The 14,022-nt window shown below is 57.6% G+C and overlaps 2 protein-coding genes across 2 annotated transcripts in view; both read left to right on the forward strand.

Annotated features, from left to right (window-relative positions):
• The window catches only part of LOC149128124 (tRNA (32-2'-O)-methyltransferase regulator THADA-like), a 110,488-nt gene extending 103,304 nt beyond the window's left edge, over positions 1-7,184 (forward strand). Inside the window, 3 exon segments of the mRNA XM_089326479.1 lie at positions 4,064-4,233; positions 5,183-5,495; positions 5,498-7,184. Coding sequence (XP_089182605.1) covers positions 4,064-4,233; positions 5,183-5,495; positions 5,498-5,862 — 848 coding nt within the window. The 3' untranslated portion in view covers positions 5,863-7,184.
• A 2,159-nt stretch (positions 7,185-9,343) lies between these two features.
• Positions 9,344-12,674, forward strand: ZFP36L2 (ZFP36 like 2 zinc finger CCCH-type). The gene is made up of 2 exons (XM_008254731.5): positions 9,344-9,679; positions 10,197-12,674. Exons 1-2 carry the CDS (start codon positions 9,629-9,631, stop codon positions 11,646-11,648), a joined length of 1,503 nt encoding a protein of 500 aa, XP_008252953.4. The 5' UTR covers positions 9,344-9,628; the 3' UTR covers positions 11,649-12,674.
• Positions 12,675-14,022: the final 1,348 nt, after the last annotated feature.

Consider the following 14,022-nt stretch of genomic DNA (forward strand, 5'->3'; position numbering starts at 1 on the left):
TCTCTGCACTACAAAAGTACATCACCCAACTAATCCTTCTTCCCCTGCCGCCCCAGAACACTCCAGCTTTCCCTCCTCCTCGTCCTCAGCCCGCAGCGGGAGCATTTACAATAGTGAACACTCCATACAGATCCCCTGCTTGCAGCCAGGCACCAGCTCATCCCATCGCTCTCCTGCCCCTTCCAAAACGATGCCGGAGCGGGGCTGGCTGGCCTGTCAGATGGGCCTTCCCAGCGCCAGCCCTGGTGACCCTGGGTATGCGTTTTGTGGTTTTTTTCAATATTGATTTATTGATTGGAAAGAGCATCAGAGGGAGTTGGGGGAGGGGGAGCGCGAGTGCACTTTAATTCGCTGGTTCACTCTCCAAATGGCCACAACAGCCAGGTCTGGGCCACACTGAAGCTGAAGCCAGGAGCCAGGAACCCCATCCGGATCTCCCACAACGGTGGCACGGCCCGAGTTCCTGGGCCATCATCCATTGCCTTCCCAGGCAGTTAGCAGGGAACTGGATCAGAAGCAGATGCCAGGGGCTGGCACTGTGGCATGGCAGGCCAAGCCTCCACCTGTGGCGCCAGCATCCCATAGGGGATGCAGGGTCCCAGCTGCTCCACTCTGATCCAGCTCTCTGCTATGGCCTGGGAAAGCAGTAGAAGATGATCCAAATGCTTGGGCCCCTGTACCTGCGTGGGAGACTGGAAGAAGCTCTTGGCTTTGGATCAGCCTAGCTCTAGTCATTGCAGCCATCTGGGGAGTGAACCAATGGATGGAAGACCTTTCTCTCTGTCTCTCCCTCTCTCTGTCTGTAACTCTGCCTCTCAAGTAAATAAATAAATCTTAAAAAAACAAAAAAAAAGGTGGATGCCAGCATTGCAAGTGGCGGCTTAACCCGCCGCACCACTGGTGCCCCTCCCTGTTCTTTATGCACCCAGCATGTCCTGAGCTGCAGGCACTAATTTTGCTGGTGGATGAAACTTTTCTTCTTCCCTACAGAGCTTTCAACCCTTGTCTTCAGAAGATTTATTTAAAAAAAAAAATGTGGGCGGTGGGGAGTGAATCAGAGGGTAGGTTTTTCTGTAAGGTCTCAAAGCAGCTGACCTACTGAAGGTTCCACAATCTAAGGGCTGATAGCTTGGATCTTTTTTCAGAACATGACTAAAATGACTAAAAGGGATAAAATCAATCCTGACTTCATCTCCAAGGGTGCTGCAGGCTGAGGGGTGGCGGGCAGGCAGGCCCTGGGACAGTCTCCACTAACACGGCTTCCACACTGGCTACACGAGGACACCTCCCACACAGGATAGGGACCCAGTGAGAGTCAAGTGTGTGTATCATCAACAGTGGTGCCAGTCACTATTCACGGAGCACGTTCGCCGTGCCAGTCCCCATGCTAATGCCTAAATTAAATCAAGTGGGATAAAAGAAAATATGTCATCATCTCCAGACCCATAAACAAGTATGTTTTGAGCATCTTCTGCCTGTTGAATCCTATTTTCAGTTCTCTGGGGGTTTGAAAGAGGTCACTGGATTTAGACCCATCTCCCCATACAGATTCTCAGCCAATTAAGAGCCACACAGATGAGTCGGGTGGTGGTTGTCTTGTAGGCAAAGGCCTGGCCAACACATAGCTCAGGTCTAAGCCAAAATGCACCTGCACCTCTCCACCCCCCACACCCTTCTCCTCTTCCTCTTCCCCGGGTTAAATCCCGGTTCCTGGCTGCAGAGTTAGTAGCAGGGAGTACAGGGACACTAAAGGGCAGGGATCCTAGGAGATTTATCTGTGCCTCTGACGGTCATGAAATCAGTCGTTTTGGCTGCTTACATGAAGCTAGGTTCTGCTTTGCGGCCTCTAACTTGTCCTGGCCCCGCTGCAGGATCACCAACCCTGCTTATCTCACCATGAAAACCTGCATCTGCGGTGGTGATGCTCATTCTCCAAATCTGAGCTCTGCATGCACCACGAAGCTTATTAGCAATTCTGTTTTCTTTAGTAGCCACTTTTTTTTTATTTGAAAAGCAAAGGGACAGAGAGAGAAATTCCATCTGCTGGTTCACTCCCCCAATGCCCACAACAGCTGAAGCTCAGCCAGGCTGAAGCCAGGAGCCAGGAACTCCAACCAGGTCTCCGATGTGGGTGGCAGAAACCCAAGCACTTGGGCCATTGTCTGCCTCCCAAGCACATAAGCAGGAAGTTGGATCAGAAGCGGAGGTGGGACTCGATCCCAGGCACTCCAGCATGGGATGTGGGTGTCCCAAGCTGCAGCTCTCCACAGCACCTGCCCTGCTTAGAGTTCTGTGATTGCACACAAATCAGTTAGCCTTTCTGAGCCCAGATTCCTTAGCTGTACAGTGGGGGTGGCAATTCTGCACTCAGAGAATGTTGGAAAGATTGGAGATGGAGCAGTGATTCAAAACCCAGCACCTCCTGGGCCCTCAGCGGGGCCACCCTCAGCAGCCTGATTCAGCACCCTAGAGGGCTGCGCCTTCTATTGCACACTTTCAGCCTTCCCTGCCTATGCTGAGCCAGTCTCCTTGGGGGCCAGATGGTCAGGAACGCGGCCGCGAGCTGAAGTGGGAAATGTGGAGTCGGGAGAGCTGAGGGCTGAACAGAAGTATGTGATCGAAAGGCAGGCACTGGAGGGGCCGGCGCCGTGGCGTAGTGGGCTAAGCCTCTGCCTGCAGTGCCAGCATCCCATTTGGGCTCCAGTTTGAGTCCCGGCTGCTCCACTTCCAATCCAGCTCTCTGCTATGGCCTGGGAAAGCAGTGCAAGATGGCCCAAGTGCTTGGGCCCCGGCACCCGTGTGGGAAACCTGGAAGAAGCTCCTGGCTCCTGGCTTCGGATCAGCAAAGCTCCAGCTGTTTTGGCCATCTGGGGAGTGAACCAGCGGATGGAAGACCTTTCTGTGTCTCCCTCTCTCTCTCTGTAACTCCACCTCTCAAATAAATTAAATCTTTAAAAAATAAAAATTAAAAAGAAAGGCAGCTGTTGGGGCAGGAGGAGCTGTTGCAGCCCGTTGTCTGAGTGAGGGGATTCCAGGCCTCCTCCAGGTTGGGATGGCAGGGGCAGGGTTGTTAGCGGAAATGTCAACACCCTAAGCCTTCCTACAAACCCATATTTAGGACTGCCTAGGGCTGGTGGTGAAATCAGCAATGGTTTCCCCAAGGCGCCCCACTTCCTCTTTCTGCACCCCACTCCTACTCTGTTAGTGGATTCAGGCCAGGACAGAGGGCAGCAGAACACGAGCCTCACCCAGTCTCCCAGCTGCTTCTGTAGAGTCCGCGAGCTACAAATAGCTCATTTCTTCAGTGGTTGAGAAAATCAAAAGAATATTATTATTTTGGGGCACATGAAATTCAAATTGCAGTGTCGGCAATCAAGTGAGCTTGGAACCCAGCCACACCCGTCCTTGTACGGATTGGCTGCGGCTGCTTTGGGCCGAGTTGTGGAGGTGTCTCAGACCTCGTGGCCTTCCAGGTCCTAAATGGATTGAGGACGGGCTGCGTATACAGTGGCGGTCCCACCGAAGTCTGCAGCCTGGTGACACTGCGGCCGTCTAGTTTGTGTTCATGGGCTCGGTGACATTCACACAATGACAAATCGCCTCACAGTGTGTTTCTCAGAGCGTATCCCAGTAGTTAAGCAAGGGATGATTCGTCCTCTCAGGCCCTGTAAAGAGAAGTAAGCGCATGCTCTGCTCTAAGATGTTAGAGATTCAACGTGATATGTGCCCAGCAGGGTCTGTTTTCCAAGGAGGGGGCCACCCAGTGGGATGGGCGAGAGCAACGAGATGCTGGCGGGGAGGGTTCCCCATGAAGGGTGGCGGGGAGAGGGCTGTGTGGGCCCACAGGTGGGGCTGCTCTGTCCACAATGAGATGGGGGGCACAGAGACGGTGGGCTTCAGGCCTGTGACTCCCTCTAGCTGTGTAGACAGCAGGACTCAGGGCACTGAGACTCCCTGCCCCAGCTTCCCTGCTTGGCTGGTGGCAGTGAGTCCCAGAGCCCCGTGGGCCCCGTGGGCTGGTCCTGAGCAGCACCACCACTGCTCCCCTGTCTCCTGTCTGCAGAATTCGCCTTCTGCCAAGTGGACGCCTCCATCGCTTTGGCCCTGGCCCTGGCTGTCCTGTGTGACCTGCTCCAGCAGTGGGACCAGCTGGCTCCTGGACTGCCCATCCTGCTGGGGTGGCTTTTGGGAGAGGGTGACGAGCCCGTGGTCTGTGTGGAGAGCACAGATCAGGTAAGCCCGGGGTCTCGGGGCGGGGTGGCAGGGCTGGCCCAGTGAGCTTGTGAAAGTGTGCTTCGGGACACTTAGCACCAGCGGGGACGTCACCTGCCGGGCGCTGCTGTGGGTGCTGGGCACGCTGCCATGCTGCCTTGGAGGGTTCAGATCAGCCAGGGGAGAGAACTCTGGAAGAAGCCCCTTGGACATGGGAGTTTAGTTACAGAGGCTTACTAGCGGGTGTGAATTAACCAGGGCCACCCCCACAGTTAGGCCTGAGAGTGGCGTGCTCAGGGGCCTCCCAGGGACTTGCTGCTTGGAGAAAACGATGAACCCCTTCTCTGGAGGCACGCGGGGGCAGTCCCGGGGAAACGCAGCCCGGGAGCCAGAATCCACGGCCACCAGTGGCCGACTCAGCTGGCCTTCTTGTCACCCTGCAGGCCAGCAGTTCAGAGGCAACCTGTTAGGGGAAATGCACAGCCGTGATAAAGCGTTTGTGATAAAACCACCTTGAAAGGCTGCGGCCTCACAGCGACCCGGCCCCACGTGCAGACCGGGCTCTCGTGTTGGGCGATCCTGCGCTCATCACACTGCCGCCGGGCTTTCCCTCTTCCCTGCCTCTCGGATGGCCCAGGGCTCACTCCCTGCCCGGAGCTGCCCAGAGCCCCCTCGCCACATCAGGCCCCCAAAACACCTTGGCTTTGAACCACAAACACATCCTTATCAAAGGTCATGTTAAGTCTGGGGGAAATTCCTCTGTGTCGGAGTGGCACAGCAAGTGAAAATAGAAGGTGGCCTTCAAGGCTGCGAGTGGCGCGCACGTGTGGGTGTGGACGGGCCACAGTGGGCCCTCTGGCAGCTGGGGGAGGGGCATACCTCTTGGGCATCTGGCAGAGCTTGGCTGGTCCGGCCTGGGCTTGTCACCACTCCCTGGATGACTGCTCTCGGGTGTTTTCGTCGGATGTAGGTGGAAGACGACCACCTGTTCGAGAAGGCGGAGGTCAACTTCTGGGCCGAGCCCCTGATGTTTGTGAAGCACCTCTGCAAGCACCTCCACAGTCTGCTCTCCAAGACCGGCTGGCGCCCCCCCAGCCCTGACTGGCTGTGTCACCTGCGGGGGACGCTGTCGGGGCAGCGCCAGCTCCTGGCCCAGCTCTTCAGAGAGCTCCCGCCCGCTGCAGAGTTTCGGAAGACAGTGGAGTTCAGCAGACTGCGTGTTCAGGAGGAGAGGACTTTGGCTGGCCTGAGGCTGCTGGCCTCTCTGGCCGGGCAGGGAGGAGACCCCCAGCTCCCGGGGCTGCGGGAGCCCCCGCAGAGGCGAGTCAGTGGACCCTCCCGGGAACAGAAAGGGTGTTGAAGAGAAGAGACAGGGGGCCGGGGGTGCCTGTTGGAAACGTGTTGAACAGAAAGCTGGTTTTTCTCCGCTCCAGGCCTGGCCCACTTCCGTGGCTGGTCCAGTGTTCCGTGGCTTCTTTCTTACTGAGGAGTGTTCCCTCAGTTCATTCATCCCAGGCAGCCTCGTTTATTGCAGCTACTGTAGGAAGTGAGGCTGCCCCGCTGAATCTTTCCTCTGTTCCCAGGTGCAGGCCACCTGCAGGCCTGCGGGAGCCTCTTCCGTCCCCCGGGGCCTCTAACATCCAAGCGTAGCCACCCAGCATTTCTGTGAATCGACTACACAGAACTGAGTTCTAACACACCCATGAGCCCCGCCGCCCCTTCTGGCTGTTTGTAGGCGCTGGAGTCGTTGGCAAACAGCCCAATTGGTCAGGTTTCTAAATTTTATTCCATTTTAGCAAAGTAGAAATATGTTCCACATGTTGGATCCTGGGAGAATTAAGTAAGGATCAACCTCATAGAAATAATTTTGTTTTTATTGTCTGCATGTATAAGTCCTGCAGTGACCTACACATTCCATCCTAATTATTCAAAGAGCCATTGAGAGCTCCCCTAACCACCCCCACCCCATACCTATGCGAATGCTAGGAAACCTGACTTTGGCACGCGGTGAAAGCAAATTGGAAGGAACCTGGAGAAAGAGAGCCAGAGTAAAGAACTCAATGCCTATACTGTGTACCATCATTTGTTTGGTGGCAACAAGAACGATTCCCATCTAAGACCCGGGGAAACACAGTTCTCCATTGCACTGATCTGTTCTGAGAAACCTTAGGGTTTTCTGTTTTTCCAAGTCCAGCCCAAGCACTCTTCCTGACACAGCCAGCAGGTGGCGCTCTTGCATACTTTTTGCTGCTGCTCTTTTTTCCTTAATCTATAATTTCAGAGTAAATGTTTCCCACAGGCTGTTATCTTGAAATGCATAGCTTAGATGGGCCATAGCTTCATCCACATTCATTTTCAGCCTAGGTATCTGAAAAGGCCATTTTGCTCATAGCCTATAAACCAGTTCAAGGTTTTAGGGTCTGTAAATATTTTTAAGTACTTCTCAGAGGGGAGGTCATTTCAAAGGATCTTTTTGTATGAGGGTCTGACGGTGCACGTTAGAGAAGAGGGATTTTCACATGTCCGTCTCCTGCGGCAGAAAAGGTGATGTCTCGAGTGTAATCTGTCTCTGGAAGAAGCTCGCTGCCACTGACATGCAGCCAAGGCCGAAGCACAAAGGCCTCCGCAGCAGGGCAGGAAGAAAGTTAACTCAGCGCCAGAGTCCTGTCCTAAAGCGAACAGGAAACTCCCTGGCTGGTTTTGCAACCAGGCAGCCCCAAATGTGTTTTTTTTGTGATCCTGAAATAATTACCTAGCTAGGCATCTGTGTAGCCCACACCTGATGGAAAGTTGCCAACCTCACACTTTTCTGTTCTAAGACCTGCCTGGTGAGAAGTCAGGGCCTTAGTGGCGTGACGTGGTGATAAGCACGGGAGAATAATGACGAACCCGGCCCAGCAAAGCCCAGCTCACTGGAAAAGGCCAGTGCTCCTGTTTTCTCCATTTCAAGTGAAATAAAAGCAGTTACATAACGATGGGAGTATTTTGTACACGCAGGTACTCCGTACCAAAGCATGTTCCTACCATGTTTACATGTCGTCCCCAGAATCCTGCCACCACGTCTGCAGAGTGGGTGTTCTCGCTGCTGCGGCCTGGGAATTACCCCCGATTTTGATCTCTGCTGGCTGCAGCCAGCCTCGAAGGCAGGAGGAACAGATGTTCCCACTGGTTTTGTATCTGAAATCTTGTTGCTCCCCTAACGGCAGTGGTTAGGGGAAAGGCTGTTTTACACTTTGCTGATGCATTCCCCAGGAGAAACAGAAGGCGGACAGGCTCTGGAGGCCACCAGACAAAGCTCAAAACAGGGCCAGCCCTCGCCCAGCCACGTGGGGCAGCTCTCACCTCTCCCACGTCTCTGCCTGCCCCTGGCTCCAAACTCTAGGGGCCAGGACTTGGGTGCTCGCCCCGCTCCCCAGCTCCGCCACACTCACTATTCTGAGGACCCCCACCCACAGGGCCTGGCTTCCTCTTTATGCTTTGTCACTTTCATGCATAAGATGGCTTGTACTTGTTTTATCTTTTAGACACCTTCGCAGATACCTCATTTGCACCTTGACAAAAGGTGAGAGGTGAGAAAAGCATGCATTTTATCTTGAGTTTTACAAGCAAGGAAACCCAAGCACCAACTCGCCATGTGATTCGCTCAAGACCACATGCCGGGGGGTGGGGGGGCTAAACTCCAGCCCTACCCTGGACTCTAGCTCCCTGGGCAGGGAGGGGAGCAGAGCATGGGGAAGGCACACAGGGCCCTGAGCGACCCGCCTAGCTCGTTTTGTTCCAGGTTAACTGACACAATGATCACCAAAAGGAACGAACTTAGTGCGGACACAGCAAGTGGGGAGATCCACTCGGGGAGGGGTGGGGGCCAGGTAAACTTCCTTCCCTGAGCGCCCTGGACCTTCCAGCTAAGCGCGGCTGGGGTGCAGGCTGCCAGGTGGACGACAGCGCGGGCCTGGCCCCAGCTTTTTGGCAGCCAGTGCAGACTGAGCGAGAAGGTGCTTTCAGTGGCTTTCGCCTCTCGGCGCTGCGGGCGGGTGTCTGCCCCGTACCCAAACAGGGACGGCGCACCCTTCGGCAAACCGCATTTCTCAGTGCAAACTGTTGGGGCGTGGAGCTGAAGAGCGAAGGGGGTGCCCCACCGGGGCCGCAGGTCTGGCTCGGCCGGGGATGGGAAGTGGCCTGGAGCGCGCGACAGGCCCAGACTGCGCTGGGCGCGGACCCTCGGCGGCCGCGGCACCCCCAACGCCCCGGGAGGCCGGCGGGAAGCTACCTCCGCGCCTGCACGGCTCACCCAGCTTCTCCCCGCGTCCTCCGAGTCCGCTCCCCCGCCCGGGACGCCCCGCGCCACTCCACGCCTTTGGCCCCGGCTCAAGGTCTTGTGATGTGATTAGCAAAGCCAGCGCCTTGTCCTCAGACACTCAGCCCTGCCCGGCAGGCCCCGGCGCTCCAGCCCTGTTTACTGAGCCTGGGCGGGGAGAGGGGCGGAGAAACCAGCTCGGGAGCCTCCGGGCAAGACGGCGGCCGGCCGCCCGCGTGGCCGCTGCCGCCCCCACCCCCAACGCGTCGCTCCACGTGCAGCCCGGCCGGAGCCCCCGCCCTCCGTCCTGAGCACCCTTTGCAAACCAGACGGGCCTCGCGGACGGTTGGCAAGATTCGCGCATTTTGCAATTCCCGCGCCCAACACAAAACCCAGAGTAGCAGATAATAACTTGGCAAATCCGCCTCGCAGGAGCGGGCGGGGACAGACCCGTCCAGGACTGCAGAGCCCTGATCACGTTACACGTGCTGGGGCTTTCCACCACGGCAGCCCCAGCAGAGGGCGAGAGCCGCGTCCGCCGGCCGCCACCCACCCAGCAGCACCCAGCCCGGCCGAGCTCTCCGTGCCGCCCCGGGCGCCCCGGCGGCCGGCCCCGCCCCGAAGTCTCCCCGCTCCCTCCCCCCTCCGGAGGAAAAAAATTGGCGGCGGCCAATGGGAAGCCGGGAAGGCGCCTGACGTCCGCGAGCCGGCGGGCGGCGTTGCCTGGAGACCCCGGCGGGGTCAGCGCGGTGTCCCCGCCCCCCGCGCGCCCGCCCCGCCGCGGCCGGGCGCGCGGGCTCTATATAGGGCGCGCGCTCGCGGGCCGCCGAGTTCCAGCAGTCCGCGAGCTGCCGTCGGCTCCGCGCGGGGGGCGGGCCGGCACCCCGGGGCGCGGAGGAGCGCGCTCTGCTTCCCTCTCCTCTTCCCCCCCGCCCCGCTCCGCACTCCAGGGCAGCCCCTGCCCGGTCCGCGCCGCTTCTCCGCTCGCCCCGCGGCAAACTTTCGGCCCCTGCCCGCCCCTCGCCCGTTATTCGTCGTGGCTCGAGGCCGGCCGCGCCGCCCCGAGGGCTCCTCCCGACCTCCCCGCCTGCGGCTCCGACCATTACGGGACCCAGAAACATGTCGACCACACTTCTGTCCGCCTTCTACGACATCGACTTCTTGTGCAAGGTACGCGGGGCAGCAGGGAGGGAGAGGCGGGCGCGCGGGCCAGCGGAGGCCCCGGGCCGTCTCGGACGTGGCGCGTCTGCCGCCCCCGCGTCGGGGCGACCCCTCCGCGCCGTGACTTTCCCGGCGGGGAAGAGTCCCGCCGCTTGCAGCCGGGTGTGCTCGAGCCTTGTGGGCGGGGAGGAGCCGGCGGCGGCCACGCTGCCCGGGGCTTCCCGGACGGTGTTTGCGCCGCCCACCCGGCGGCCCGCGGGCTGCAGATCACATGTCGGAGCCCAGCGCGGCCAGGCTGGGCGGCCTCCGCCCTCGCCGGCCTTGCTCGCAAACTTGCTGCTCTTTTGCGCGTGTGTACGGGTGGAGGAGGGCGGAGGCCGAGGCGAAGCCTGCAAAAAAAAAAAAAAAAAAAAATGGGGCGAAAAGGAGCTGGGAAAGAAGAAGCCAGAGGTTGGGGCTGACTGTGCAGCTAGCCTCCCCGTCCGTCTTTTCATCCCTTCCCCGCTCGCTCTCCCCTCCCCGGCAGACGGAGAAATCCCTGGCCAACCTCAATCTGAACAACATGCTGGACAAGAAGGCGGTGGGGACGCCCGTGGCCGCCGCCCCCACCTCGGGCTTCGCGCCGGGCTTCCTCCGACGGCACTCGGCCAGCAACCTGCACGCCCTGGCGCACCCCGCGCCGAGTCCCGGCAGCTGCTCGCCCAAGTTCCCGGGCGCCGCTAACGGCGGCAGCGCGGCGGCCGGTGGCCCGGCCTCCTATGGCACCCTCAAGGAGCCGTCGGGGGGCGGCGGCGGCGGCACGGCCCTGCTCAACAAGGAGAACAAATTCCGGGACCGCTCGTTCAGCGAGAACGGCGAGCGCAGCCAGCACCTCCTGCACCTGCAGCAGCAGCAGCAGCAGCAGCAACAACAGAAGGGAGCCGGCGGCTCCCAGATCAACTCGACCCGCTACAAGACCGAGCTGTGCCGGCCCTTCGAGGAGAGCGGCACGTGCAAGTACGGCGAGAAGTGCCAGTTCGCGCACGGCTTCCACGAGCTGCGCAGCCTGACGCGGCACCCCAAGTACAAGACGGAGCTGTGCCGCACCTTCCACACCATCGGCTTCTGCCCCTACGGGCCGCGCTGCCACTTCATCCACAATGCCGACGAGCGGCGGCCCGCGCCGTCGGGGGGCGCCTCCGGGGACCTGCGCGCCTTCAGCGCGCGCGATGCGCTGCACCTGGGCTTCGCGCGGGAGCCGCGGCCCAAGCTGCACCACAGCCTCAGCTTCTCGGGCTTCCCGTCGGGCCACCACCAGCCCCCGGGGGGCCTCGAGTCGCCGCTGCTGCTGGACAGCCCCACGTCGCGCACGCCGCCGCCGCCCTCCTGCTCCTCGGCCTCGTCCTGCTCCTCCTCGGCCTCCTCCTGCTCCTCCTCGGCCTCGGCGGCCTCCACGCCCTCGGGCGCCCCGACGTGCTGCGCCTCGGCGGCGGCAGCGGCGGCCGCGGCCGCGCTGCTCTACGGCTCCGGGGGCGCCGAGGACCTGCTGGCCACCGGCGCGCCCTGCGCCGCCTGCTCGGCCGCCTCGTGCGCCAACAACGCCTTCGCCTTCGGCCCGGAGCTGAGCAGCCTCATCACGCCGCTCGCCATCCAGACCCACAACTTCGCCGCCGCCGCCGCGGCCGCCGCCTACTACCGCAGCCAGCAGCAGGGCCTGGCGCCCCCCGCGCAGCCCCCGGCGCCGCCCAGCGCGCCCCTCCCCGCCAGCGCCGCGGCCGCCGCGCCGCCCTCGCCGCCCTTCGCCTTCCAGCTGCCGCGCCGCCTGTCCGAGTCGCCGGTGTTCGACGCGCCCCCCAGCCCCCCGGACTCGCTCTCGGACCGCGACAGCTACCTGAGCGGCTCCCTGAGCTCGGGCAGCCTCAGCGGCTCCGAGTCCCCCAGCCTGGACCCCGGCCGCCGCCTGCCCATCTTCAGCCGCCTCTCCATCTCCGACGACTGAGGCAAGAGGGCGCCAGTGAGGAGGAGGAGGAGGAAGGGAAGGCCGCCGTGGGGGAGCTGGAGGGCGGCGGGCCGAAGGCCGCAGGCCCGACCCGAGAGCCTGGACTCGAACTGTGTGCGGGGAGGGGTCCGCACTCCTCCCCCCGCCTTTCGGTTTCCTCTTTTTTTTTATAATTATTATTTTTATTATTATTATTACCAAGTTTTCAAGTCTTGTTGAGCAACAAAAAGCCAACGAACTTTTTGTATGGATGAACAAAATGCAACAGGGCAGTTGTGATGCGAATAGAACAAAAAAGCCAAACCTTTGAAACTCTTTTAGGTCTCCGGTGAGACTGGGACTCACGTCCGCCCAGCACAGCAGCTGCCAGCCACCATTCCAGTCCTCACTTGAAATGCGGCGGGTCCGGTCCGGATGCAGACCCCTGCCTGGAACGGGGGCCGCCAGCCACCACCTTGCTAACCTATGGGCTTTTAGAATCCAGTATTTCTGCCAAGAATATGCCTTGATAGGAGCCCTCATAGTTTCGTTTCGTTTCTTTCTTTGTTTTTTTTTTTTAACATAGTTAGGCGTACATCTGGGGGAAGAAAACAAACCCTTGCATTCCAAAGTTTCATACTGGTTACTGGGTTCATTGCCACCACTTAGTGGATGTTTAGTTTAGAACCATTGCTGTCTGCTCTCTGGAAGTCGTGGGCAGAGCTTAGTTTGTAATCGTTGGGGAATAACTGCTGAATTTTTAGCTGTTTTGAGTTGATTCGCACCACTGCACCACAACTCATGAAAAAAAAAACTATTTAACTTATTTATTATCTTGTGAAAAGTATACATTGAAAATTTTGTTCATACTGTATTTATCAAGTATGATGAGAAGCAATAGATATATATTCTTTTATTATGTTAAATTATGATTGCCATTATTAATCGGCAAAACGTGGAGTGTATGTTCTTTTCACAGTAATATATGCCTTTTGTAACTTCACTTGGTTATTTTATTGTAAATGAGTAAAACAAATCTTAATTTAAGAGATTGTATGTAATATTTATTTCATTAATTTCTTTCCTTGTTTACGTAAATTTTGAAAGATTGCATGATTTCTTTACAGAAATCTATGTTGATGCTGTGGAAGTAGTTTGAGGACTATCTTAGGAGTTTTCTTAGAATGTATAATGGTTGTAGCCCATCCAAGTTTATAGAAAAAAAAAATGACCATGCTTTGCAATCAGGCTTAAGTGTGGCATGCTTTTTTTCTAATTCCACCTTTATAAACTAGCAAAAAAAAAGTATTTTGTTTGCTTGTTTCACCACTTCTACTGTGACACTCTGGAGTATACAGACATGTAGCAATAATGGGGGGGGGGGTAGTCTCAGTGCCTTCGAAAGGGCCCGAACTTGCCTTAAATCTTCCTCAACCAAATAAGTATTTTGTTAGTGCTTGAGAATCTGAATGTAGGATGGGTTCAACTGCACAAAAGGAAGAGATCTTTACCACTTTTTTTATAGAGATACAAAGAGGCCACCTCTTAGCGCTGAAATGATATCTAGTACATGAATATGCCTTGTTTGATTACAGAAAATTCCAAAACTTGTACTATTCTATTTTTTTCCGTGTAGAAGGGCAGGGACGTTTCCCGAGCCTTCGTGGACAGTGGATGGAATGGGCGGTCGCTCTAGTGTGTGTAGGTACAGGTGGCTGGAGCACCACGCGCGCACCCTTGGACTGCTCTCGCGGAAGTAGGTGTTTGAATGTAACAAGAGAAGTCAACTTGAGTTGTAATATATTTTGGGGAATCAGTTCACTACAAATTGTGACTGTAAACATTGTACTGTAAATGTTTTGTAGTTTTCCCCCAATAAAATTTTTGGGAAAAAAACTGGTCCTGTGGAAGCAGTTCTCTTTTTAAGCAGCAAAGTCTGGCTCTCTCTGCTGTGGGCATGTCAGGCACGGCCCAGGTGTTGGGCGTCGGAGGGGAGCACGCTGGTGGAGCCTAACTCCACAGGAACCTGTGTTTTTTATGACGAATTCCTTTAGCTGAGGGGAAGTAGTTACTGGGACTATGAGCGGCACTGGTTAACTGTCCCCTTTGCTAATAAGATGCATCCCGGCCTGGGCCAACGGGCTGAGCCTGGCGGGAGCCCTCAGGGGGCGTGGTCTGCATGAGTCACTGAACGGGTCACGTGGCCGCAGTGGCAGCTGAAGGTCCTTTTTTTTTTTTTTTTCCTTTCCTGCTGGGACACCCAGGAAGCAGAACTGCTTGGTGGGGAAGGGGCAGAGGCTCGCTCTGCCAGCCCAGGCCCACTGGGCCTGGGGCCTGAGCTGAGGTGGACAGCCAGGCCAGCCTGGGTGGGAGAAGGGTGGCTTTGGCTGGACTT

This window comes from Oryctolagus cuniculus, chromosome 2 (genome assembly GCF_051225735.1).
Source record: "Oryctolagus cuniculus isolate XC-2025 breed Fujian yellow rabbit chromosome 2, ASM5122573v1, whole genome shotgun sequence".
Lineage (NCBI taxonomy): Eukaryota > Metazoa > Chordata > Mammalia > Lagomorpha > Leporidae > Oryctolagus > Oryctolagus cuniculus.

Excerpts from the sequence above, each read along its gene's own strand:
- ZFP36L2 (XM_008254731.5), top strand. The coding sequence starts at position 9,629 with ATGTCGACCACACTTCTGTCCGCCTTCTACGACATCGACTTCTTGTGC. Across the intron at positions 9,680-10,196 it reads ACATCGACTTCTTGTGCAAG|ACGGAGAAATCCCTGGCCAA; the intron begins GTACGCGGGGCA and ends CCTCCCCGGCAG.